Below are 27,568 nucleotides of genomic sequence, written 5' to 3'. Positions count from 1 at the left end.
TTCTCAGGAAGTAAAGGCCCAACAGCGCCTTTACTTCCTGAGAAAACTAAAGAAATTTGGCCTGTCCCCTAAATCCCTCACTAATTTTTATAGATGCACCGTAGAAAGCATTCTTCTCGGGTGCATCACAACCTGGCATGGAAGTTGTCCTGTCCAAGACCGGAAGAAGCTGCAGAAGATCGTGAACACAGCCCAGCACATCACACAAACCAATCTTCCGTCCTTGGACTCACTTTACACCGCACGCTGTCGGAGCAGTGCTGCTAGGATAATCAAGGACACGACCCACCCAGCCAACACACTTTTCGTCCCTCTTCCCTCCGGGAGAAGGCTCAGGAGCTTGAAGACTCGTACAGCCAGATTTGGGAACAGATTCTTTCCAACTGTGATAAGACTGCCGAATGGATCCTGACCCGGATCTGGGCTGTACCCTCCAAATATCCAGAACTGCCTCTCAGTTTTTTTACACTACCTTACTTTCCATTGTTCTAGTTTCTATTTATGATTTATAATTTAAAATTTTAATATTTACTAATTTTTACTATTTTTAATATTTAGTATTTGTAATCCAGGGAGTGGGAAGCGCAGAACCAAATATCGCTGTGATGATTGTACGTTCTAGTACCAATTGTTTGGCGACAATAAAGTATAAAGTATTCTAAGCTCTGTTTTATATAATAGTGGAAACTTACAATCTCAAGATAGTTACGTAGCCAAAGTTATTTTTAATTCTGTTCACATCTGATTCTGTCTGTGACCAATTTGGGTGATTTTGACATACTTAAAGGAATATGAATGTATAATTCACAAATTTCACAAAGAGTTTTGATTTCCAAAGTGGTATTCATTTGAGTTTGGATATACTCGAGAGCATTTTTTGAAAATAAAAACTAAACCTTCAATCAAATTGATTACGGTTTAATTACATCTCATTATTGATCTACTTGAACTACTCTGGTCAAATAGCATTTGCAGAATAGAACACAGTTTGTTCCATAGCACACATATTTGATGTCAATTACATCCACAGAGATCTACGAAATTTAGAAATTTAACATACTGGAAATAAACTTAACATAGTCACTTAAAAAAGTTATCACATTAGTTTTCATTGAAATCAGTTTTGTTATGAAGAGAGGAAAAAGTATCCCTTTCTAAACCATAGAAATTTTTCAGTTGTTTACCTCTTCCAACTGCTTTGATTTTTGCAAGATTTGTTTATTCAGAGATGCAACTTGTCTTCGATACTGCTGAGTAGCTCCAAGCCGCTCGGGACGATCTTCAGCTGAAAGCTCTGATTGCTGCAATTATAAAAAATACACATTAAAAAAAACAGATCACTGAACTGCAATGGAAGACAAGAGATAGTAGATGCTGTGATCCAAAGCACAATACAGAAAGCTGGATGAACTTAGAAAGTCAGACAGCATCTATGGAAGAAAATCAAGAGTTAATATTTTGGGTTAAGACCCTTCATCTGGACTTGCTAATCACCAGAATAACTAGATGGACACACCAGGGAGGTGGCAACTGAGCAGGCAAAAATAAAGAAACTTACTTCTTGTGCTCAAGACTTTGCAGTGAAACGTGAAATGAAAACGTTGATTAAAAACTGTGACACTGATGATACTGGCAGACTGGCAGATTTTCAGTATCTATAGTCTCCTGTATCTCCAGTGATAGAGAAGAATATGTGCTCGTAAATGAGCAAGGGTTGCTACCAACTCTCAAGTCAGAAAGTCAAAGTGACAGGCAAAATACATCTTTGCCCTAAGGGGAAAACCTCCACTTTGCAGAGGATAAACACAACAAAATCTGCCAATGCTGGGAAATCAAAGCAACACACACAAAATACTGGAAAAACTCAGCAGGTAAGGCAGCATCCACAGAAATGAACACACAGTCGACGTTTTGGGTTAAGGCCCTTCTTGGGACTTTGTAAAGGACCTTTACTTAGTTCTACGACATGACGTTGGCTGAAAAATAGATGGAAATTAAATTCACTGCAAGAAATTCAATATTAACTTTGAATATAGTTTGGACCCAATGAGGGGTTGGGACTACTGAACTATTATTCAGCACCCTAAACAATCCTTCCAGGTGAGGCAACATTTCACCTGTGAGTCTGTTGGGGTCATATACTGTGTTCAGTGAGCCTGGGTGTGGCCTCCTGTATATCAGTGAGACCCGACGTAGATTGAGAGACCACTTCACCGAGCACCTAGGCTCTGTCTGCCAGAAAAAGCAAGATATCCTAGTGGTAACCTATTTTAATTCCACTTCTCATTCCCATATGTTCATCCATGGCTTCCTCCACTGTCGTGATGAGGCCACACTTGGGTTGGAGGAACACCACCTTAAATTCCATTTGGGTAGCCTCCTACCTAATGGCATGAGCATCAATTTCTCAAACTTCTGTTAATGCCCCCACACACCTCCTTCACCATTTCCCATCCCCTTTTCCTTTCCTCACCTCATCTCCTTGCCCACCCATCGCCTCTCTCTGGTGCTCCTCCCCCACTTTTCTTTCATCTATGGCCTTCTGCCTCTTTCACCAATCAAATTCCCAGCTCTTTACTTCATCCCTCCCCGTCTGGGTTTCACCTATCACCTGGTGGTTCTCCCTCCCCTCCTCTCACCATTTACATCGACTCCCTGGCTTTTTTCTCCCTTCCTGCCAAAGGGTTTTGGCCCAAAACGTCGATGGTACTCTTTTCCTAGATGCTGCCTGGCCTGCTGAGTTCCTCCAGCATTTCGTGTGTGTTGTTTGAACACAGTTGTTCACTATAGTGTCCAGGGATTGCAACACTGATATGGCAGGTGATGGACAAACAAGAGAAAATCTGCAGGTGCTGGAAATCAAAGCAACACACACAAAATGCTGGAGGAACTCAGCAAGACAGGCAGCATCTATGAAAAAGAGTAAACAGTCGATGATTCAGGCCAAGACCCTTCATCATTCCGATGGCCCAATCAGTGGCAGGAGCAGGCCACAGCGACGAGGTTTCTCTCAGGTCAGCGATGCTTGTTTAAAAGTACAGAAGGGATAAGCGATGCAGCTGTTGTTGGGAGTAGGCAAGTGGTGAGAGTAGGAGAGTCAGGTTTTGGTTCGAAAGAAGCGTCGGCTCCTGGTGAGCTCCCATTAAGGTTTCTTTATTTTTCTCTTACTGTACCAAGTGTAGCAAATAGCTGTTGTGTGTTCTTCATGTTGGATGTTAAAACCTTGGGAAAAACAACGTCTCCCAGGGAGCTACATCTGCGTGAAGTGTATCCAGCTCATTGAAGACTGTGTCAGGGATCTGGAGCAGCAGCTGGATGACCTTCGTATGGGAGAGTAAGGAGATCACTGATCAGAGTTACAGGGAAGTAGTCGCCCCTAAGCTGCAGGGGGCGAGTAGCTGGGTGACTGCCAGAAGAAATGGAAGCGTGAATAGGTAGATAGTGCAGAGCACCCCTGTGGCCAGTCCCCTCGACGATAAGTATACCGTTCTGGATATTTTTTTGAGGGATGGCCTTCCAGGGGAATGCAACAGAGACCAGGTTACTGGCACTGAGCATAGGTCCATGGTACAGAAGGGAAAGAGGGAGAAGAGGGGAGTGGTAGTGATAGGGGACTCAATAGTCAGGAGAACAGACAGGAGATTCTGTGGACATGAGCAGGACACCCGAATGATATGCTGCCTCCCAGGTGCCAAGGTCAGGAACTACTCGGATCATATCCACAACATTTTGGAGAGGGAGGGGGAGCAGCCAGATGTCTTGGTACATATTGGTACCAATGGCATAGGAAGTAAAAGCAGAGGTCCTGAAGAGAGAATTTAGAGAGCTAGGTAGAAAGCTGAGAAGCAGGACCTCCTGGGTAGTAATTTTTTGAATTGCTGCCTGTGCCACATGCCAGTGAGGGTAGAAACAGGGTGATTTGGCTACAGGCTAAGAAGAGATGAGAAATCAGAATTAGAAGGTGGGGAAGGGGTGAAAGCAGTACAAGGTAGTAAGTGAAAGCGGGAGATTTGGAAAAGTGAAGTGAAGTGAAGTCGATTGGTTAAAGAGATAAAGGGCTGGAGATGGAGGAATCTGACTGGAGAAGACAAAGGCCATGGAAGGAAGGGAAGGGGAGGAGTAGCAGAGGGAGGTGATGGGCAGATCAGGAGATAATGTGAGGGGGAAATGGGTAAAGGTGAAGAGCGGGGGCAATTACCAGAAGTTTGGGAATTCGATGCTCATGCCATCACATTGCAGGCTACCCATACGGAATACAAGGTGTTGCTGTGTTGCTCCTCCAACCTGAGTGTGGCCTTATCATGACAGTAGAGGCGGCCATGGACTGACATGACAGAATGGGAAGCAAAATTCAAACAGGTGGCCTCCAGACGATCCCGCTTTTTCTGGCAGACGCTCAAAGCTGTCTCTGTCGGGTCTCACCGATACACAGGAAGACACTGGATACAGATTCACAAGTGATAGAGCCAACTCTGCTTATACTCACTAGAAATTAGAAGAGCAAGATCTCCCATCGAACACTTACATAACTCTAATAGGACAGAAGAGCTGCAGAAAGTGTTCTCGGGAATCCAGGGCTGTGAATAAGGAGTAAGACATTCAAGATTGAGATAAGCCAAAATAACCATCCAAGAGTAGTGAACTTGTGGATACATTACCACTGAAAGAGGTTGAAGCCAAATTCTACAATGGATTCACAGAATTAGATATTGTTCTGAGGACCAGAGAGATTAAGAAACGTGGAGACAAAAAGGATCCAGAGATCATGGAAAGTTGAAATGGGGTACTGAAGATTTAAAGGGTCAAGCAAACCAGAATTTAAAGAGAAAATGTTCTCCACACCATTCTTCCCCACAGTTCTGTAAAACTCACTGAAAATCAATAAGAATCCAACATTAAAGAACTCACAGAATACAGCAATCAAAGTAATGACCCAGCTATCCAACAATTCTGATATTTGTAGTACCAAGTTCTGTCCAGGTGATCTAAATGAGAACACAATTTTATGAGAAATGTATTGCAAATAAAGATATACTGATGTGATAAAGAACCTTACCTTCTCAGCATATTCTGATGCAATCTGCTTAATTTCCTCTGATTGTAAACCTACTATATGACCCACCGAACTTGCTGTCAGCTTTCCCTAGATCAAAAATATGAAATGTTAGGCAAAGCATAGGCTTAATGTTCTGTTGCTATGAAATATTTCAATCAGTTCAAAATTTAAAATTACATAGTTTTGTGTTTGACATCACACCATCAGTTGAGGCTTTACGATCATAAAAGTTTAAAAATCTCAAAATGGTTTCACTTGGTACATTTAATCGTGCAAGTAAACTTTATGATTAACAGAATAATTACTTTGGTTCTGTCTTCACTAAGGAGGACATAAATAATCTTCCAGAAATAGTAGGGGACAGAGGGTCCAGTGAGATGGAGGAACTGAGCAAAATACATATTAGTAGGGAAGTGGTGTTAGGTAAATTGAAGGGATTGAAGGCAGATAAATCCCCAGGGCCAGATGGTCTGCATCCTAGAGTGCTTAAGGAAGTAGCCCAAGAAATAGTGGATGCATTAGTGATAATTTTTCAAAACTCGTTAGATTCTGGACTACTTCCTGAGGATTGGAGGGTGGCTAATGTAACCCCACTTTTTAAAAAAGGAGGGAGAGAGAAACCGGGGAATTATAGACCGGTTAGCCTAACGTTGGTGGTGGGGAAACTGCTGGAGTCAGTTATCAAGGATGTGATAACAGCACATTTTGAAAGCGGTGAAATCATCGGACAAAGTCAGCATGGATTTGTGAAAGGAAAATCATGTCTGACGAATCTCATACAATTTTTTGAGGATGTAACTAGTAGAGTTGATAGGGGAGAACCAGTGGATGTGGTATATTTGGATTTTCAAAAGGCTTTTGAAAAGGTCCCACACAGGAGATTACTGTGCAAACTTAAAGCACACAGTATTGGGGGTAAGGTATTGATGTGGATAGAGAGTTGGTTAGCAGACAGGAAGCAAAGAGTGGGAATAAACGGGACCTTTTCAGAATGGCAGGCAGTGACTAGTGGGGTAACGCAAGGCTCAGTGCTGGGACCCCAGTTGTTTACAATATATATTAATGACTTGGATGAGGGAATTAAATGCAGCATCTCCAAGTTTGCGGATGACACGAAGCTGGGCGGCAGTGTTAGCTGTGAGGAGGATGCTAAGAGGATGCAGGGTGACTTGGATAGGTTGGGTGAGTGGGCAAATTCATGGCAGATGCAATTTAATGTGGATAAATGTGAAGTTATCCACTTTGGTGGCAAAAATAGGAAAACAGATTATTATCTGAATGGTGGCCGATTAGGAAAAGGGGAAGTGCAACGAGACCTGGGTGTCATTATACACCAGTCATTGAAAGTGGGCATGCAGGTACAGCAGGCGGTGAAAAAGGCGAATGGTATGCTGGCATTTATAGCGAGAGGATTCGAGTACAGGAGCAGGGAGGTACTACTGCAGTTATACAAGGCCTTGGTGAGACCACACCTGGAGTATTGTGTGCAGTTTTGGTCCCCTCATCTGAGGAAAGACATCCTTGCCATAGAGGGAGTACAAAGAAGGTTCACCAGGTTGATTCCTGGGATGGCAGGACTTTCATATGAAGAAAGACTGGATGAACTAGGCTTGTACTCGTTGGAATTTAGAAGATTGAGGGGGGATCTGATTGAAACGTATAAAATCCTAAAGGGATTGGACAGGCTAGATGCAGGAAGATTGTTCCCGATGTTGGGGAAGTCCAGAACGAGGGGTCACTGTTTGAGGATAAAGGCGAAGCCTTTTAGGACTGAGATTAGGAAAAACTTCTTCACACAGAGAGTGGTGAATCTGTGGAATTCTCTGCCACAGGAAACAGTTGAGGCCAGTTCATTGGCTATATTTAAGAGGGAGTTAGATATGGCCCTTGTGGCTAGGTGGATCAGAGGGTATGGAGGGAAGGCTGGGGCGGGGTTCTGAGTTGGATGATCAGCCATGATCATAATAAATGGCGGTGCAGGCTCGAAGGGCCGAATGGCCTACTCCTGCACCTATTTTCTATGTTTCTATAACACTGCATTGTCAAGATGAACAGAAGTACAAGCTATTACTAACTTTAAAACAATCATATCATTCTAAAGGAAAAATATCTTGAGGGGTAAAGCAGGTGCTTAGCCATGCTGTCAAATATTATGGGCTGGCAGATTCTCATATTTAACACTCATCATTAATAGCATAGCTTCCAGTGGTCACAGTCAACTGCTAGTCAACTACTACTTCTGAAGTGTTGGGAAGAGAGAAAAGGGTAGGTATAGCATAAACAACATGGGTCAAATTTATCCTTGAGAGCTGCATGCAGCAACACAATTCCTACCACGTTAATGCTATGGCAGCAATAATCTGAAGAAACCTAATTTGATATAAAAGACAATTAAATACAGGAATATCTGACACATACTTCAGAACGGAAATCAATAATATAATGCTACAATATATAAATGCAATTACAAAGAACTGAGCAATAACGTGTACTTATAAAGCACTTTGAACATTGACAAATGCTGCCTGGAATTTCAAAGGTGTAGGAAAAATGGCTGGTGCCAGATGAACTGTAACAAAGTAAAAAATTGTTGAACTTGGGCAGACATGTTGGTACAAAATGGAGAGCATTTTAAAGATATCCTACAGTACCCCCATTTTAGATCGAGACACTGTGACTTAAAGGTTATCCTGGTTTCAGGAGTAAAGCAGAATATATAGCAGTTATGGAGAACCTAATTTTGAGGACAGCATTCCGATAACATTTAGGGGCATATTTATTTATTTAATGATACAGAGCAAAGGAGGCTACTCTGGTCCTTCAACCATCCCAGCAACCGCTGACAAACCCAATTAACCCTAACCTAATCACGGCACAATTTACAATGATCCAGTACGACTTTCGACTGCGGGAGGAAACCAGCAGATAGGGTTGCAAGAGAACAAGAAAACCACAAGCAATAAAGGGGAGCAAGAGGCAGCAGACGCTTGAATCTGAAGCAAAAACATAGGACTTGCTCCCACTTGGAATTGTTGATGTACATAGCATAAATGTTTTTTTTATATAAACTTAATGCCCATTACTCCACTGGCGTTTAGGGCCGCAATGAAGATCCTCCATCTCTGTCTGCCCTTGGCCATATTCTATATTGTGCCCCTGGTGTGGTTCAGGGTCCTCGTTTCTGCCTCTACGGTCTGGTGTCAAGTTGTCTTTGGTCTCCTGCGTTTCCTCCGGCCTTCAGGGTCCAATGGAGTGCTTGGTCTTGGTGGTGCTCGGGGCTTATTTCATTATGTCAGTAGCTTCCTCTTGGTTTTCACTACTGTCGGTCATGCAAGTCCAGGTGAAGACTCAGAAATACCATCGCACACAGATATAGAAGGTTTTGTGGCGACCCACTTTCTGGCACACACGAACCGGCTCACAACAGCATGCGCAGGTAGAGGTCCGGCCCCAAAAAGGGCGCCAGGCCATCTTCACCAGCAGGGGGAAAATCGCGTGCGCAGAAAGGGTCTGGGAATATGCATTCCCCACAGCAATCCCGCCCAGGGAGGGCGGGAACGGGAAGGCTTTAAAGCGGGCCGCGAAGTTTGAATAAATCTCTTTCATCGCAACTCTAACTCACCGACTCCATGTGGTTATTCTAGCGCTGTGTGTAGTACACCGCTACAATTGGTGACCCTGACGGCCCAAACGATATTTGGACCAGAGATGACCGACGCTGCATCTGTTCACGCAGTGTCGTTAAAACTGCCAAGCTGCTGTCCAATGCAGGTTTCAGCAACCCCCGGGAGGTGGCGGCCCTAGCAGATGTGCTGTGGAATGCCAAGAAAGAGAGAGGGGCATCCGTCGCACAGATCACCAAGCCGCGTACACAACGACAGACCAGACCAGGCCCGGCAGCAGAGCCCACAAAACCCGGCGACGGGAGTGAGGAGCCCAACGAACAATGGTGTTTCTACCACCAGCGGTGGGGCACAGAGGCCCGCCGCTGCAGACCACCCTGCAAATTCCTGGGAAACGCCAGGGCCAGCCGCCACTGATGGCTACGGCGGCTGGCCATCAGGACAGCCTCCTGTACATCTGGGACAAGCAGTCGGGACGCCGCCTTTTGGTCGACACTGGAGTGGAGATCAGCGTCTTACCTCCAACGAGTTACGACACCCGCAACAGAGAACCGGGACCCACCCTGAGGGCCGCTAATGGCAGCACAATACGAACATACGGCACCTGCACGGTGCGGCTACAGTTCAGCTCCAGCCGGTTCACGTGGGACTTCACACTGGCCACCGTGGCCCAACCACTGCTGGGGGCAGATTTTCTACGAGCCCACAGCCTGCTGGTTGACTTGCAAGGGAAGTGATTAGTCCACGCCAAGACTTTTCAAACGTTCTCCCTGGGTGAAGCACAGTTGCCAGCCCCACACCTGGACTCCATCACGCTGTCCGACGATGAATTCACCAGGGTCCTGGCAGATTTCCCATCAGTACTGACACCGCAGTTCATGGCAGCCATGCCCAGACACAGAGTACAGCACCACATCCCGACCCAGGGACCACCCCTCCACGCCCGTGCTCGAAGGCTTCCCCCGGACAAGCTCCGACTGGCGAAGGAGGAGTTCAAGAAGATGGAGGAATTAGGGATCATACGACGGTCCGACAGTCCATTGGCCTCCCCCCTTCACATGGTGCCCAAGGCAACGGGGAGCTGGAGACCATGCGGTGACTACCGCAGACTGAACGAGGCTATAACGCCAGACCGCTACCCTGTGCCGCACATTCAAGACTTCACAGCAAACCTACACGGCGCAAGGATCTTTTCCAAGGTAGACCACGTCCGGGGATACCATCAAATCCCTGTACATCCGGACGACATCCCCAAAACAGCACTTATCACCCCGTTTGGACTTTTCGAATTCCTCCGAATGCCTTTTGGTCTAAAGAATGCCGCACAGACTTTCCAGCGGCTAATGGACGCGGTGGGACGCGACCTGGACTTTGCATTCATCTATTTGGACGACATCCTCATAGCCAGCAGTAGTCGGCAGGAGCATCTGTCCCACCTCCGCCAGCTCTACTCCCACCTGAGCGAATTCGGCCTTACAATCAATCCAGCCAAATGCCAGTTCGGACTCAACACCATCGACTTCCTGGGCTACAGGATTACTAAAGACGGGGCAACCCCGCTGCCCCCCAAAGGACGCGGTCTGCCATTTCCCCCGACCCAACACAATCAAAGGCTTGCAGGAATTCGTGGGTATGGTGAATTTTTACCACCGTTTCCTCCCCTCAGCAGCCCGAACCATGCGCCCCCTGTTCACCCTGATGTCGGGTAAGGGCAAGGACATTACCTGGGACGAAGAGGCCGCAACCGCTTTCGTTAAAACCAAAGAAGCCTTAGCAAACGCCGCGATGCTAGTGCACCCCAGAACGGACGTTCCTACTGCCCTCACGGTGGACGCATCCAACACAGCGGTCGGTGGAGTGCTGGAACAACTCATCGAAGGTCGCTGGCAACCCCTGGCATTCTTCAGCAAACACCTACGACCACCCGAACTCAAATACAGTGCTTTCGACCGGGAGCTATTGGCACTATACCTGGCAATCCGGCATTTCAGGTACTTCTTAGAAAGTAGTCCCTTCACCGTGTTCACAGACCACAAACCGCTTACCTTTGCGTTCACTAAGGTGTCCGATCCCTGGTCGTCCCGCCAGCAGCGACATCTGTCCTACATCTCCGAGTACATGACAGACATCCGGCATGTCTCGGGAAAGGACAATGTCGTGGCGGACGCACTTTCCAGACCGACCATACAGGCCCTGTCCCAGGGGGTGGACTATGCAGCGCTGGCAGAGGCACAGCAGGCAGACACTGAGATCCCCAGTTACAGGACTGCAGTCTCCGGTTTGCAGCTCCAAGACCTCCCCGTGGGCCCAGGTGAGAGGACCCTACTATGTGACGTAGCTACCGGCCAACCCCGCCCCGTCGTCCCAGCAGCCTGGCGCCGGTGGGTGTTCGAATCCATTCACAACTTAGCGCACCCCTCCATCAGGACAACCGTCCGGCTGGTCTCCAACAGGTTCGTGTGGCATGGACTGCGTAAACAGGCCAGTGAATGGGCCAAAACATGCATGCAGTGCCAAACGGCCAAGGTGCAACGGCACATCAAGGCTCCGCCGCAGCGGTTCCAACCCACCCGCCAGAGGTTCAACCACATTCATGTGGATATCGTGGGGCCCCTGCCAGTGTCGCGAGGAGCGCGGTACCTCCTAACTATGATAGACCAGATGGCCAGAGGCAGTCGTGCTCACCGACACCACCTCCGAATCCTGCGCCCGAGCACTGATCGCAACCTGGGTAGCCCGCTTCGGGGTACCGGCCCACATTACCTCCGACAGGGGCGCCCAGTTCACCTCCAGTCTGTGGTCAGGTATGGCCAACCTTTTAGGAACACAGCTACACCACACAACTGCCTACCACCCACAGTCGAACGGACTAGTGGAGCGCTTCTACCGTCACCTGAAATCGGCTCTCATGGCCCGCCTGGAGGGGCCTAACTGGGTGGACGAACTTCCCTGGGTCCTGCTCGGAATCCGCACGGCGCTCAAGGAGGATCTACACACCTCGTCGGCCGAGTTGGTGTACGGCGCACCCCTGGTCGTCCCAGGAGAGTTCATACCAGCCCCAAGGGGACAAGAGGAAGAACCCACAGCAGTCCTGGACAGACTACGGGAGAGGCTCGGTAACCTGGCCCCCATACCCACTTCACAGCACGGACAGAGCCCAACCTGCGTACCCAAAAACCTGCAGAACTGTAAGTTTCTTTTTGTACAACGGGGCGGACACTGGGCACCACTACAGTGGCCCTACGAGGGACCGTTTAAGGTGATCAGGAACAACGGGTCCACGTTCGTGCTGGACATTGGGGGGAGAGAGGAGGTTTTCACTGTGGACCGACTCAAACCGGCCCATGTGGACTTGGAGCAACCGGTCCAGGCTCAGGCACCGCCGCGCAGGGGCAGACCTCCCTAACAGAGGCCGATCCAGACTGTGGACATTGGGGGAGGTATCGCCGGTTCTTGGGGGGGTTATGTGGCGACCCACTTTCTGGCACACACGAACCGGCTCACAACAGCACGCGCAGGCAGAGGGCCGGCCCCAAAAAGGGCGCCAGGCCAACTTCATCAGCAGGGGAAAATCCCGCACGCAGAAAGGGTCTGGGAATATGCATTCCCCACAGCAATCCCGCCCAGGGAGGGCAGGAACGGGAAGGCTTTAAAGCGGGCCGCGAGGTTTGAATAAATCTCTTTCATCGCAACTCTAACTCATCGACTCCGTGTGGTTATTCTAGTGCTGTGTGTAGCACACCGCTACAGTTTCTTCATTGCTGTTTCCGTAACAATTAGATTTTGACCAGACAGGGTTGCTAGCCCTGAGCTGAACCCCGAACCTGGAGGACCAATGGACCACTTTTAGTCTGGCCTCTACTCTCTGGACTGTTTGGCACGGGTGACCTTTCCCAGAGTCAAAGCATAAAGCCCTGACTCCAGCCAGTTTAGCTCTCTGGGTCATTGAAGCATGCAAACTTCCAAACCGTACGACAAGAGATTAGTCCTCTTGGAGGACAAATGTATTTATGTAAAGATTAAGTCCATGAGAGAGAATGGAATTTAATGCTGAGGAGGAGAAAAATAAATACATTTTTTATAAATAACTTCCATCTGTGGTAGACACCTTAAACAAATTATAGGTTTAATAGTTATAATGCTGGGCTAATAATCCAAAGAACAGTTCCAATGTTTGGAAATTGAGGTATTAAACACCTACAAGCATCTACACTTAGAGCAAATTACACAAGTCAAAGCCTTGAGATTAGAATCACAAATGGTTAACAATAACGGGTTTGAAATTATACCTCTTCTGTTGCCATTGCTGCCATTCCCGTCATCAATGTTTTGATGCGAAGCTGCAATAGCAGAAGTGGAAATTTTAATATGATTAAACATCTAACATTGCAGAGCAAACATAAATATAGTCTAACACAGGAAACTTAAAACACTTATGAATTATCACAATATCCTAAGCAATCAGTTAAATACAGTTCAACCTGCTCATTCTGACAACATACACAACTGCTCAGCATAAATTGATCTTAAAATATTGTACATCTTGATGCGCAAAAATCTGGCCAGGTTTGCAACATCACTGCATTCTTATAAATTGGAATGCAAACATCACTTTCCCACCTCTCCATTCAGGCCATTATTTCATTTCTCAGTTTCCCAAAAAACAACTGAAGCTAAAGGAAGTGCTACATTTAAAGAAAATCATAATTTACTTTGGTTACAGTATCAATGCAACAAGAACAACCTTGACCTTGGTAGTTGTTGTGTCGTTGCAAACCTAGTTTTGATTTGTATATGTGACGGTTTGCAAATTAACCTGCCCAAGTAGTATGTGCATAATGTGCATCATGGATATAAAGTTCAGATTAAGTTTATTATCCAGGTACATTTATATCACTATACAACCCCAGGATTTATTTCCTTGCAGGCAATCACAGTAAATACCGAGAAAGACAATGGAGTCAATGACACACCACACACAACTTGTGCTCTAGAACTTGCCGCACCCCTAGCCAAGCTGTTGCAGATACCAGCATCTAACTGGCAATGTGGAAAATTGCCCAGCTATGTTCTGTACACAAGAAACAGGACAAGTCCAAACCAGCTAATTACCGCCCCATCAGCCTACTCTCAACCATCAGCAAGGTAATGGAAGGGGTCACCAACAGTGCTATTATGCAGCACCTACTCGGCAACACCCTGCTCACGCCTGCCCACTTTGGGTTCTGTCAAGGCCACTCAGCTCCTGACCTTATCATCTCCTTGGTCCAAACATGGACCATAGAGCTAAGTACCAGAGGTGAGGTGAGAGTGATAGCCCTCGACATCAAGTCAGCATTTGACCAAGTATGGCATCAAGGTGCTCCAGCTAAAATGGAGTCAATGGGAATTAGAGGGAAACCCTCTGCTGGTTGGAATCATACCTGACACAAAGTAAGATGGTTATCGTGATTAGAGGTCAATCATCTCATCCTCAGGACATCACTGCAGGAGTTCCTCAGGAAAGTGTCCTAGGACCAACCATCTTCAGCTGCTTCATCAATGATCTTCCTTCCATCATAAGGTCAGAAGTGGGGACGTTTGCAGATGACTGCACAATGTTCTGCACCGTTCGTGCCCCCTCAGATAGTGAAGCAGTTCATACCCAAATACAGAAGGACCTGGCCAATATCCAGGTTTGGGCTGACAGGTGGCAAGTAACATTTGAACCACGCAAGTGCCAGGCAATGACCATCTCCAACAAGAGAGGCCCTTGATATTCAGTGGCATTACCATCACTGAATCCCCTACTATCAACATCTTGGGGGTTACCATTGACAGGAAACTGAACTGGTCTAGCCATATAAATATGGTGGCTACCAGAGCAGGTCAAAAGCTGGGAATCCTGCAGTGTGTAACTCACCTCCTGACTTCCCAAAGCCTGTCCGCCATCTACAAGGCTCAGGTCAGGAGTGTAATGGAATACTCGCCACTCGCCTGGGTGAGTGCAGCTCCATCAACACTCAAGAAGCTTGACATCATCCAGTACAAGGCAGCCCACTCGATTGGTACCCCTTCCACAAGCATCCGATCTCTCCACCATCAACAAACAGTTGGAACAGTCTGTATTATCTACAAGTCGCACTGCAACAACACACTAAAGTTCCTAAGGCAGCTGTTACGTACCCCGTAACTGGGTTGCCAAACCAGCAGAAATGGATCACTCAGTTGGAGTCTGGATTACTAGAACTAAGAAAGTTTTATTAAAGAAACAAGCAACACAGTAATCGAAAGGATAATAAATGCAACAGTTCAGCAATGATAAACACACATGTGCACAGAATTAAGATAACAGCATCAATCAAGCTCTATCGTTGTCTAGGGGTAAATGACCAAATTTCAAAGTGACACAAAAGTTCAGTCCAATTTAGTTCAGTTCGCAGTAATCGTTGCCATGGCGATGGACAACATGGGGGGAGGGAGAGAGAGAATGAGAACGATTGATCATTCAGACACGGCTTCCACTCACAGACCGGCAATATTGCTCACAAGCAGCTTTTGGGCAGGTCCTTGGTGATGTCACCTGAGGTCACCGACTGTTACCCCTCCTCCAGATGCGGTCGATCCTCTGCAGTGAACCCTGCACCCAGGCAAGGGTGGACACACACCGGGTTCCCGCTGATCGTACCTTTCCACCCTGTGCGTTTAAGGTCCGATACTTCCCACCAACTCGTGAGAGGCGCACCACTTCCAGGGTCTCGTTACCTCGGGTGTCATGTGTGTCCTGCCTTAGCGAACCGGTCCCTTTTTATCCCCCTGCTGGGGTATCGCCTGTCCATCACTTTAAACAGTTCAGGGTTCAAAGGGGGAGCCGCTCCAGACAGCTCTCTCTCTCCCGTCCCTTCATTACACATCTCCAGATGCTGTTTCATTGTGTTCCTTATCTCTCTCTTGAAGACAGGTGGCAGACCAACTGCTGATCACACAGGACAGCTAACATCTTATCTATGTGTATTCTCGTCACACAGCTCCTTCCAGACCCACAACCACCATCACCTAGAAGGACGAGAACAGCAGATACCTGGGAACACTACTTGGAAATCCCCCTCTAAGTCACTCACCATTGTGACTTGGAAACATATTGCCATTCCTTCATTGTCGCAGGGTCAAAATCATGGAATTCCCTCCCTAAAAGCATTGTGGGTGTACCTACACCTCAGGCACTGCAGCGGTTCAAGAAAGCAGCTCATCACCACCTTCTCAAGGGCAACTAGGGATGGGTAATAAATTGCCTAGCTGGTGACGCCCACATCCTGTAATGAATAAATAAAAATAAAAACAAAGATGGACCAATGTGCAAAAGACAACAGTACAAAAGTAAAAAGTGTTAAAAAAAAACAAAATAATAATAATAAATACATAAGCAATGAATAGAGTACATGAGTTGTAGAGTCCTTGAAAGTGCGTCCAGAAGTGAGGGGAAACAACTGTTCCAGAACTTGATGGCAAGGGACCTAAAGCTCCTGTACCACCACCCATGACAGCAACAAGAGGAGAGTATAGCCTGGGTGGTAGGGTCCTTGATAACGGATGCTACTTTCTTGCGACAGCACTCCTTGCCGATGTACTCAAAGATGGGGATGGCTTTACCCATGATAGACTGGGCTGTATCCATCACTTTTGGTAGCACTTTCCATTCAAGAGCATTGGTGTTACCATACCAGGCCTTGATTCAACCAGACAGTATACTCTCCAACACATATCTATAGAAATCTGTCAAAGCTTTAGATGAGATGCAGAATCTTTGCAAACTACTAAGTAGAGGCGTTGCTGTGCCTTCTTTGTAATGGCAGTTATATGCGGGGCCCAGGACAGGTCCACCAAAATGATAACACTCAGAAAGTTAAAGTTGCTGACACTCTCCATCTCTGATTTCCTCATGGACCTCTGGTTTCCTCCTCGAAGTCAATAATCAGCTCCCTGGTCTTGCTGACATTGAATGAGAGGTTGTTGTTGTGGCACCACTCAGCCAGGTTTTCAATCTCCCTGCTATATGCTAATTCATCCCCACCTTTTGATTCAGCCAACGACTGTGGTGTCGTCAGCGGACTTAACTATGGCATTGGAGCTGTGCTCAAGTTATTCAAAGTTCAATTCCTTCCATAATGTTAACATTCAAAATTCAAAAAGGAAACAGTTTTTGCTATGTCACCAAAGGCCCCAGTAAATTTCTACAAATGTACCATGGACAACATTCTAATTGCTTTCATCATCATCATCAGGTGCTGTGCCCAGTTTGAGCTTTGACTGCCATGGCCCACACACTCCTGTTTCAGGTCAAGTGGGTCAATTCATTGGTATTCATTTCCAGTTCTCTGGCTGCTGTCTCCATTATCATTTGTCTTTGTCTTCCTCTTGCTTTCTTCCCTTCTATCTTTCCCATAATTACCATGCATTCTAACTCCTCTTTCCTAATCACATGTCCATGCCTTTTCATGATCTCATACATTATTTCTCTTTGTGTTTACTCTGCTTATGACATCCTCATTAGATATTTGTTTCGTCCATGATATTCTTTGCATCCTCCTCAAAAACCACATCTCTGCTGCTACAATTTGCAATTTGTTTCCTCATGTTACTAGATATTGTCCAACATTCTGAGCCATACAACATAACTGGATAAACGTAACATTTCAGTACTCTGAGGCGGGTTGTCGTCCCTAGTTTAGTATTGGTCAGTATACTCTTCATTCTCGTAAAGGTGTCTTTTGCCATCCCTATTCTTCTTTTGATGTCCAAGTCGCACCCGCCATCTGATGTCACCCAGTTTCCTAAGCAGCAAAAGTTCTGTACTTGTTTTATGTCTTCCCCATTTATTCTCAGCCTGCAGACAGGATTCTCCTTCTTTTTTGGATATCACCATACATTCTGTCTTTTTACAATTGATAGATAGACCATTTTTGCAGTTTCTTCAACAATTATATCAATTAAGTTTTGTAGTTCTTCCTCCATACTTGCAATTAACAGTGTCATCTGCATATCTGAAGTTATTGATGCTTTCACCACCAACTTTGATTCCCAAGATGCCTCTTATTGTTTGTAATATTGTTTCATTGTACACATTAAATAAATCAGGGGAGAAAACACATCCTTGCCTAACGCCTCTCTTGATTTTCGTAAACTTACTCACTTCACAGGAAAGGGTCAAGGATGTCTCTGATCGATTGCATGACATTCTGAAGTGGGAGGGTGATCAGCCAGATGTCGTGGTGCACATCGGTACCAATGACAGAGCAAGGAAGAGTGAGAAGGTCCTGGAGAGTGAGTATAGAGAACTTGGTAGGAAGTTGAAAAGCAGGACCTCGAGGGTGGTAATCTCAGGATTGCTACCTGTGCTACGTGCAGTGAGGGTAGGAATAGGATGCTCTGGAGGATGAACAAATGGCTGAGGAACTGGTGTAGGGGGCAGGGTTTCAGATTTCAGGATCATTGGGACCTCTTCTGGGGCAGGTGGGACCTGTACAAGAGAGACGGGTTACACTTGAACTACAGGGGGACCAATATCCTTTCAGGGAGGTTTGTTAGTGCTATTGGGGAGGCTTTAAACTAGATTTGCAGGGGGATGGGAACCAGAGTGCCAGAGCTGACAATGTGGCTGGGGTGAAAATAAATGATGTTAAAAGTTCAAGCAAATCCGCTAATAGAAAGGTTGTGAGTGGTGGTAAAAATCTTCTGAGGTGAATATATTTCAATGCTAGGAGTATTGCAGGGAAGGCGGATGAGTTGAGGGCGTGGATTGACACGTGGAGTTATAACCTTACAGCAATTAGTGAAACTTGGCTACAGGAGGGGCAGGACTGGCAGCTTAATATTCCAGGGTTCCGATGTTTCAGATGTGATCGAGGCAGAGGAATGAAAGGTGGGGGAGTAGCACTGATTGGTAGGGAAAATATTACAGCAGTGCTCAGGCAGGACAGATTAGAGGGCTTGTCTACTGAGTCCTTATGGGTGGAGCTGAGAAACAGGAAAGGTATGGCCACATTAGTGGGATTGTATTACAGACCACCAAATAGTCAACAAGAATTGGAAGAGCAAATCTGCAGAGAGATAGCAGGCAACTGCAGGAAACATAAAGTTGTGGTGGTAGGGGATTTTAATTTTCCATATATTGATTGGGACTCCCATACTGTTAGGGGTCTAGATGGTTTAGAGTTTGTAAAATGTGTTCAGGAAAGTTTTCTAAATCAATATATGGAGAGACCAACAAGAGGGGATGCAATATTGGATCTCCTGTTAGGAAACGAGTTAGGACAAGTGACAGAAGTCTGTGTAGGGGAGCACTTTGGTTCCAGTGATCATAACACCATTAGTTTCAACTTGATCATGGACAAGGATAGATCTGGTCCTCGGGTTGAGGTTCTTTAACTGGAAGGCAGCCAAATTTGAAGAAATGAGAAAGGATCTAAACAGCGTGGATTGGGACAGGTTGTTCTCTGGCAAGGATGTGATCAGTAGGTGGGAAGCCTTCAAAGGAGAAATTTTGAGAGTGCAGAATTTGTATGTTCCTGTCAGGATTAAAGGCAAAGTGAATAGGAATAAGGAACCTTGGTTCTCAAGGGATATTGCAACTCTGATAAAGAAGAAGAGGGAGTTGTATGACATGTATAGGAAGCAGGGAGTAAATAAGGTGCTTGAGGATGTAAGAAGTGCAAGAAAATACTTAAGAAAGAAATCAGGAGGGCTAAAAGAGGACATAAGGTTGCCTTGGCAGTCAAAGTGAAGGATAATCTAAAGAGCTTTTACAGGTATATTAAGAGCAAAAGGATTGTAAGGGATAAAATTGGTCCTCTTGAAGATCAGAGTGGTCGGCTATGTGCGGAACCAAAGGAAATGGGGGAGATCTTACATAGGTTTTTTGCATCTGTATTTACTAAGGAAACTGGCATGAAGTCTATGGAATTAAGGGAAACAAGTAGTAAGATCATGGAAACTGTACAGAATGAAAAGGAGGAGGTCCTTGCTGTCTTGAGGAAAATTAAAATGGATAAATCCCCGGGACCTGACAGGGTGTTCCCTCAGACCTTGAAGGAGACCAGTGTTGAAATTGCAGGGGCCCTGGCAGAAATATTTAAAATGTCGCTGTCTACAAGTGAGGTGCCGGAGGATTGGAGAGTGGCTCCAAATCTCCCCTCATTTTTCTATGCTCCAGGGAATAAAGTCCTAACCTATTCAACCTTTCTCTGTAACTGAGTATCTCAAGTCCCGGCAACATCCTTGTAAACCTCCTCTGCACTCTTTCAACCTTATTTAAAAAAGGATCGAAAAGTAATCCGGGAAATTATAGGCTGGTAAGTTTAACGTCGGTAGTAGGTAAGTTATTGGAGGGACTACTAAGAGACAGAATCTACAAGCATTTGGATAGACAGGGACTTATTAGGGAGAGTCAACGTGGCTTTGTGTGTGGTAGGTCATGTTTGACCAATCTATTGGAGTTTTTCGAGGAGGTTACCAGGAAATTGGATGAAGGGAAGGCAGTGGATATTGTCTACATGGACTTCAGTAAGGCCTTTGACAAGTTCCCGCATAGGAGGTTAGTTAGGAAAATTCAGTCGCTAGGTATACATGGAGAGGTGGTAAATTGGATTAGACATTGGCTCAATGGAAGAAGCCAAAGAGTGGTAGTAGAGAATTGCTTCTCCGAGTGGAGGCCTGTGACTAGTGGTGTGCCACAGGGATCAGTGCTGGGTCCATTGTTATTTGTCATCTATATCAATGACCTGGATGATAATGTGGTAAATTGGATCAGCAAATTTGCTGATGATACAAAGATTGGAGGTGTAGTAGACAGGGAGGAAGGTTTTCAGAGCCTGCAGAGGGACTTGGACCAGCTGGAAAAATGGCTGAAAAATGGCAGATGGAGTTTAATACAGACAAGTGTGAGGTATTGCACGTTGGAAGGACAAACCAAGGTAGAACATACAGGGTTAATGGTAAGGCACTGAGGAGTGCAGTGGAACAGAGGGATCTGAGAATACAGATACAAAATTCCCTAAAAGTGGCGTCACAGGTAGATAGGGTCGTAAAGAGAACTTTTGGTACATTGGCCTTTATTAATCAAAGTATTGAGTATAAGAGCTGGAATGTTATGATGAGGTTGTATAAGGCATTGGTGAGGCCGAATCTGGAGTATTGTGTTCAGTTTTGGTCACCAAATTACAGGACGGATATAAATAAGGTTGAAAGAGTGCAGAGAAGGTTTACAAGGATGTTGCCGGGACTTGAGATACTCAGTTACAGAGAAAGGTTGAATAGGTTAGGACTTTATTCCCTGGAGCGTAGAAAAATGAGGGGAGATTTGATAGAGGTATATAAAATTATGATGGGTATAGATAGAGTGAATGCAAGTAGGCTTTTTCCACTGAGGCAAAGGGAGAAAAAAACCAGAGGACATGGGTTAAGGGTGAGGGGGGAAAAGTTTAAAGGGAACATTAGGGGGAGCTTCTTCACACAGAGAAGTATGGAATGAGCTGCCAGACGAGGTGGTAAATGCGGGTTCTTTTTTAACATTTAAGAATAAATTGGACAGATACATGGATGGGAGGTGTATGGAGGGATATGGTCCATGTGCAGGTCAGTGGGACTAGGCAGAAAATGGTTCAGCACAGCCAAGAAGGGCCAAAAGGCCTGTTTCTGTGCTGTAGTTTCTATGATTTCTATGGTTTCTCCATCTGTTCTTACAGCAGCAGTTTATTCCCAGTACAGATTTCTGATTAGGCAGAGGTCTTTCGAATCTAGATCTAGAGTTTTCTGTAATATTTCAAATAACGTTGTGTTTCATTTTATCAAATGCTTTTGTGTAGTCGCTAAAACAAACAAATCTTTTTGCACTTGAATAGCTCGTTCAGATAGTATCCTTAACATCAATATTGCGTTTCTTGTTCCTTTGTCTTTCACAAAACGACATTGTTCTTTGCCTATTTCATCTTGTATCTTACTTTTAGCTCTTGTCAAAATTCTTAGAAGTATCTTGGTGATATGACTCAATAAACTTATGGTCCTATGTAATTCACATTCTATTGCTCCAGCTTTCTTAGGAAGAGTGATAAATACTGATTTTTTTCATCTCTTCAGGTATTACTCCAGTCTCATAAATGTCATTAAATCAGTAAGTTTTTCGATTCCATAATCTTCAAGGGCAATAATTTGTTCTATTACTAATTCATCAGGACCTGCTGCCTTTCCTTTCTTCATCTTATTTATTGCATTACGAACTTCAGATTTTAAAATACTTGGACCTCCAATGTTTTTCTTAATTTCTGGTTTTTCGCCCGACCATCTTCAAACAATTCCTGAATATACTCAGTCCATCTGTTCATAATCCCATCTTTTTCCATGATAATGGTACCGTCCTTTGCTTTCAAACATCCACCTGAAGAACAGAGGAGCTTTTTACCAGTGATATTCTTGATTTGTTGATGTAACCTCTTTGGATCAGTAAAAGGGATTCTTTCTATTTGCTCATATTCCTAGTTTAACCATTCTTCTTTGGTTTTTTGACATAAGCTTTCAACTTTTTTAATCTAAGGACTTATATTCTATAGGATATGCTTTCTTCCATTTCCTTTCTTCCATTAGATTTTTGATTTCATCTGTCATCCATTTATTCTTTGTTCTCTTTTCTTTTTTAGGAATCACTGACTTTGCTGATTCTACCAAGGCATCCTTTAGAGAGTTGAATTTCATTTCTACATGATTGCTATCATCTTCAACAGATTCTATTTCTAGACTTTGAAATCTATTCCTTACTTCAATTGTAAATTTTTGTCTTAAGTTTTCTTCTTTAATTAATTGCAAGTAGTCAAGAGATTGTTCAGGTTTTTGCTTTTTTAGTTTCTTTTTTTAAGTTTTACTTTTACATGACATACTACTGGGTTATGGTCACTATTACAATCTGCACCTGGATATGTCTTGCATTGAGTCACTGAGTTTCTAAATCTTTGGTTTAGAAGTTTGAGTTTGACCATGGCTTTCTTAGCAAATTGCAACGGTAGTTTGCTATTGCCTACCATTGGGCGAACTAAAGAAATCGCCAGTTCTCTTCGCCAGTTCTCTTCCCAAATGTTCATCCGCCTATACTATAGCCGTTGACTTTTGAGGTTGTAGCTCATCCACCTTCTCCGTCATAAGTTCAGTTAGTGAACCTGCCAGATCTGCCATTGACTTTCGCTCATATCCTGAGCAGGAATCCTTGCAGGTGCTACCGTTCCGGGTCAGAGCGGCACTGGGAGCAATGAATGACTAAGGGGTACTTTGCCTAAAGCTCTGAAAGTCCCCAATCAGAGCCTCATCACCGGTTGCAGTTTAGAGTCATACCCAGGACTGATCGGTTGCATAACCATCTGGAATGGAGGGACCACTGCAGGGGACTGGGAAAAAACTGCAGAGGGTTGCAAACTCAGCCAGCTCCATCACAGGAAGAGCCTCCCCAGCATCGAGGGCATCTTCTCATCAATACCATCATGAAGGAGATGTAGAAGCCTGAAGACAACCTCTCAACACTTTAGGAACAGTTTCTTCCCCCTCCTCTATCAGATTTCTGAATGGACAATGAACCAACCCATGAACACTACCTCACTGTTTTTGCGCACTTTTTGCACTCCTTATTTAATCTATTTTTTTTAAATATGTCTAGTAATTTATAGTTTTTTATGTATTGCACTGTCTTGCTACTGCAAAAAATATTGACATATGTCAGTGTCAGAATGGTGAATCTTATATGTGGCTGTGGAGGCCAAGTCATTGTGTATATTTAAAGCAGAGAATGGTTCTTCCAAGAACCATGGCTAAACTATGTTCTAATAATCTGTTAGAACTAGTAACTCAAAATATACGCAAATTAGAAAGCCATGGCCCATGCTTTGAACTGACAGCAAACAAGCTGTAAAGGTATAGCATATAAGAAGGTATATATCTCCGCTTTTACCATCACAAAAGTTGAATACATTGTTATCTACCTCTTCAACAGCTTCCAGATCATCTTCAGACTGTTCAGTCATTCCAACTGCCAGCCCTGTTGGCAAAGTACCTTTTTTGTCTTCAGTCTGTAATGTCATGTTAAAAGATACAAAATATTATGGAAAATCTGGCCATTCAGTCAGATCATGAGGTACTAACACACTTTCACATGCGACAGGTTTCAACAAATAAACACTTCACATCGAGGAAAACACTAAAAAAAATTAAGAAATATCATATCTACTTTACAAAGAGGAATCACAAACTAACATTTTTAAATTCCTATATGCAAATTTCTATAACAGTGAGCATAAACTGAAAACAGTACTTAATAATTTTATAGATTCAAGGACTCAAAGCTTTAATCAATTGACCATTTACACTGAGGAGCAAAAATGGAAAAGATTACAAAGATAAAAATGAATTCATGAATAAATTAATTTATATTAATTCTTACCTTTTCAGCTTTAGATTGCTTGCTAAAACCATACTTCCTGCAGAAACAATGGGTTTTGGGGAAAGTAGGTGAAGAAAACAATTAATACAGTACATTCAACTGATCAGAAACATCCTCCACACTAACTCTACAGAACAAACATAGATTACATTAATGTGACAAACTAGCTGTCACCACATTCTGCACCCAACCACACACATTATTTGAAACAGCCCAAGCCAGCTGTAATAAGCAGGATAAACTTCCAAAATTCAAGGCTAATCAATTGCTAATCGTTTAAATATTATCAACTGTAGAGGGGGCTGGGGGGCAGTGGGTGACAAACCATCGAGTGGATTCGAGACCTCTTCACAGCGAGGGAAATTGGGATGAATGCAAGTTTGATGAGATAGAAAGTCAGCCATGATCTAACGCAGGGATTCCCAACTTTTTTTATGCCACAGATCAAGTATTAACCAAGGGGTCCATGGACCCCAGGTTGGGAACCCCTAATCTAAGTGAATGATGGAACAAAATCCAAAGGGTTGACTGGCCTATACGTTCTTCTATTTCTTAAGTTTATATTTATTAATAACCCTCCATTAGCTTCATATTTCCTCCCCTATTGTTCACCTGCACCTTTAGTAATCACATCCTTACTCATCTGTGCCCAAAATCAGAACCGCAATTCCCAAAATCTCGTCTAGCTAGTAATTGAGTATATTCATATTACCTTGAGATACGAATTAAATTTACAATGCAAATTTAATTTGCTGCAAACTTACTAATAATTAAGAAACCAACAATATTAAATTTGAGCATCAACAATGAAAGTTAAAAATGCACTAGCTTTTTAAAGGTGATAAAGATTGCTTTGAGATGAAATTTTGTACTAAATACTTACATGAGGGAATCAGGAAAGCTAATGAAAATGAAAAATGTCAGAAAACAACAAAAAGGAGTGAGAAAATAAAGTTTTAACATAAAACAGGAAGAATAAATTGTAAGTAATTGAAAAATCTGGTAGCCATTAAAATCAGTAATATTGAAATAAAAGTAAGAGAAAGGCAGTGGCAAGGAAAGAAAATATCTAGGTATTTGCTGATAATAAATTACACTATAAAGAACAACAACACATACTAAATCTTGTGAAGAAATATCGATGTCAGTCATTTTCAAAGTTTACACTCAAGTTTACATGCAGTTTTTAAGTTGTATTTCTTCTCTGTAGCTAATCGTTCTGACTTGAAGGAAATTATTAAAAATCAGACTTCAGGGGCAAGATCCTCTTGGCAAAAAAAATTTAGCTTATTTACTATTCACCACTTCTCTGAGAGCCCAAAAGATGGAAGTGGTGATCCACTGTGGTTTATATTAAATGTGCTCGTACAGTGCATAGCAGGTTCATTTAGGTTACTACAAAAATTAACCCACAGGATCTTGGTGGTGAGGTTGGGTCTGGGGAAAACAGCAATATCAATAATCAGGAAAGGTTGTTTGACAATCACCTGCAGGACATCATCGTCTGCCAGTTATGCTGTCCAAATGCCACACATCGTCATCATTATGTGCCGTGTCATATTGACCATGATTATTCTGGGCAAGTTTTTCCCTACATCAGTGGTTTACCACTTCCTTCTTCTGGACAGTGTCTTTATAAGCTGGGCATCAGTGGTCACATAACCAGGACTTCAGATATGCCCCAGCTGCTCATACAACAATCCACCTCCTACTCCTATGGCTTCAAGTGACCCTGATCAGGGGTGGGGGACAAGTAGGTGCTACACCTTGTCCAAGGGTGACCTGCAGGCTAGTGGAGAGAAGGAACACCTTACACCTCCTTTGGTGGAAACGTACAGTATCTCCACCATGTCACTCAGCATAATGATTTCTTTAAAGGGTACTAATGAAGCACAATCAGAAATAAACACAAAGATGGTTACTGTTATTTAGTTCTGCTTGGGATTTTGCACCACATTAAATGTGTCAACTCTTGAGGCGCTCAGAATAATTCTGTGTGGCCACTTTAACTCATGTTTTGGTCTTACATAAAGCTAGACAATTTTTGGAGAGATGTTTTTAAAAAGCTATCAAAAGTCTTGGATCTGGACCTACAACCTAATTTATTTACGGCAATCATTGGGATTATCCCATCGGAAGCAGGAAATATTCCTGTTTTTGCTCAACGTATGATAGCATTTTTAACTTTATTGGCTAGGAGAGCCATTTTATTGAAGTGGAAGGATTTTAATCCACCTACCGTCTTTTTTTTTTGGCTTTCCTTCATTATGTCCTGTTTAAGTTTAGAGAAGTCAGACATTTGATACATCCTTTAAATTTGAGCAAATCTGGCAACCTTTTATTCAACATTTTCATTTGATTCGATTTATTACTCTTCCAATTATTTCTTTTCGAAGTTTTAGATTTGATCAGAAAGTCGTATCCTCAGAATTGACTCCCCCTTTTTTCCCCTTTTTTTCTTAGTGTAGTGGGGGTTTTTCTTCTCATTTTAAAAATTTAAAGTTTTTTTTCTCTCCCTACAAATTGATAAGAGAATTAGTTGTTTTTCTTTTTTATATTACATATTTGCTTAATATTATGTATGATTTTGTTAATGTCTATTTCATTGTTTGTATCGTTACTGACATACATATTTGAGATAATTCTCCTCTTGTTTGTATATGCTTTTTCTAAATCAATAAAAAGATTAAAAAGAAAGAAAGAAAGAATAATTCTGTGAATGAGATTATTTAGGAAAATGAGCATTCATATAATAATGCCAATGCTGTATCTGGGATTTGAACAGTTAATGGTCAACATTTTACTTGTCCACAATGCAAGTATGAAATGACCTGGTGCTGTAGACTTTTTCAATAGCAAATTCCAATACCGCAAGAACTTAATTACCTACAACCATCTCTTAAAAAACAAAAGTCAACCATTTGGTTAAAATATTTGGCACTCTGTTGGCAGAATCATCCTTGATTCTGATTCTTCCTGAGAAGTAAGCTCTGGAAAGCCAAGCATAATTTGTGTTTTAATTTCATCCATTCACATGAGTGAAAATTATTTGGGACAGCGGGGTGGAGATGCATCTCTACCAAAGGAGGTGCAAGGCTTCCTCCCTCTGCTAGCCTGCAGGTCCCCCTTGGGCAAGGTGTAGCACCTGCTTAGCCCCCCCACACCCCCTGATCAGGGTAAACATGAAGTCATGGGAGTAGGTGGTGCACATCACAAGTCCTAGTTATGCAACCACTGACGCCAGGCAGACAATCTCTGAAGACTATTAATAATGACTGGGGTCACCCATCCTGTAAAGACACTGCCCAGATGGCAATGGCAAACCACTTCTGTAAAGACATTCGACAAGACAATCTTGGTCATGAGACCATGATCACCTATGTCATACGACATGGCACACAATGATGATGAAAATTAGTTCCTTGAAGAAATAGGCAT

At 43.8% G+C, this 27,568-nt stretch overlaps 1 protein-coding gene across 2 annotated transcripts in view; it reads right to left on the bottom strand.

The window, feature by feature from the left end:
* The window catches only part of ccdc93 (coiled-coil domain containing 93), an 85,602-nt gene that overhangs the window by 27,253 nt on the left and 30,781 nt on the right, over positions 1-27,568 (bottom strand). Inside the window, exons 8-13 of one of the 2 annotated variants that reach the window (XM_063052471.1) lie at positions 25,014-25,031; positions 24,131-24,167; positions 23,673-23,759; positions 12,969-13,019; positions 5,057-5,143; positions 1,185-1,301 (exon numbers count right to left, since the gene is read on the bottom strand). In XM_063052471.1, the coding sequence (XP_062908541.1) occupies positions 1,185-1,301; positions 5,057-5,143; positions 12,969-13,019; positions 23,673-23,759; positions 24,131-24,167; positions 25,014-25,031 (397 nt within the window). The remainder of the gene's footprint in view (positions 1-1,184; positions 1,302-5,056; positions 5,144-12,968; positions 13,020-23,672; positions 23,760-24,130; positions 24,168-25,013; positions 25,032-27,568) is intronic. The other variant, XM_063052472.1, reaches the window with a different exon arrangement.

The sequence above is a fragment of the Mobula hypostoma genome, chromosome 6 (assembly GCF_963921235.1).
Source record: "Mobula hypostoma chromosome 6, sMobHyp1.1, whole genome shotgun sequence".
In the NCBI taxonomy this organism is placed as follows: Eukaryota; Metazoa; Chordata; class Chondrichthyes; order Myliobatiformes; family Myliobatidae; genus Mobula; species Mobula hypostoma.
This window is presented reverse-complemented; position numbering and strand designations above follow the sequence as displayed.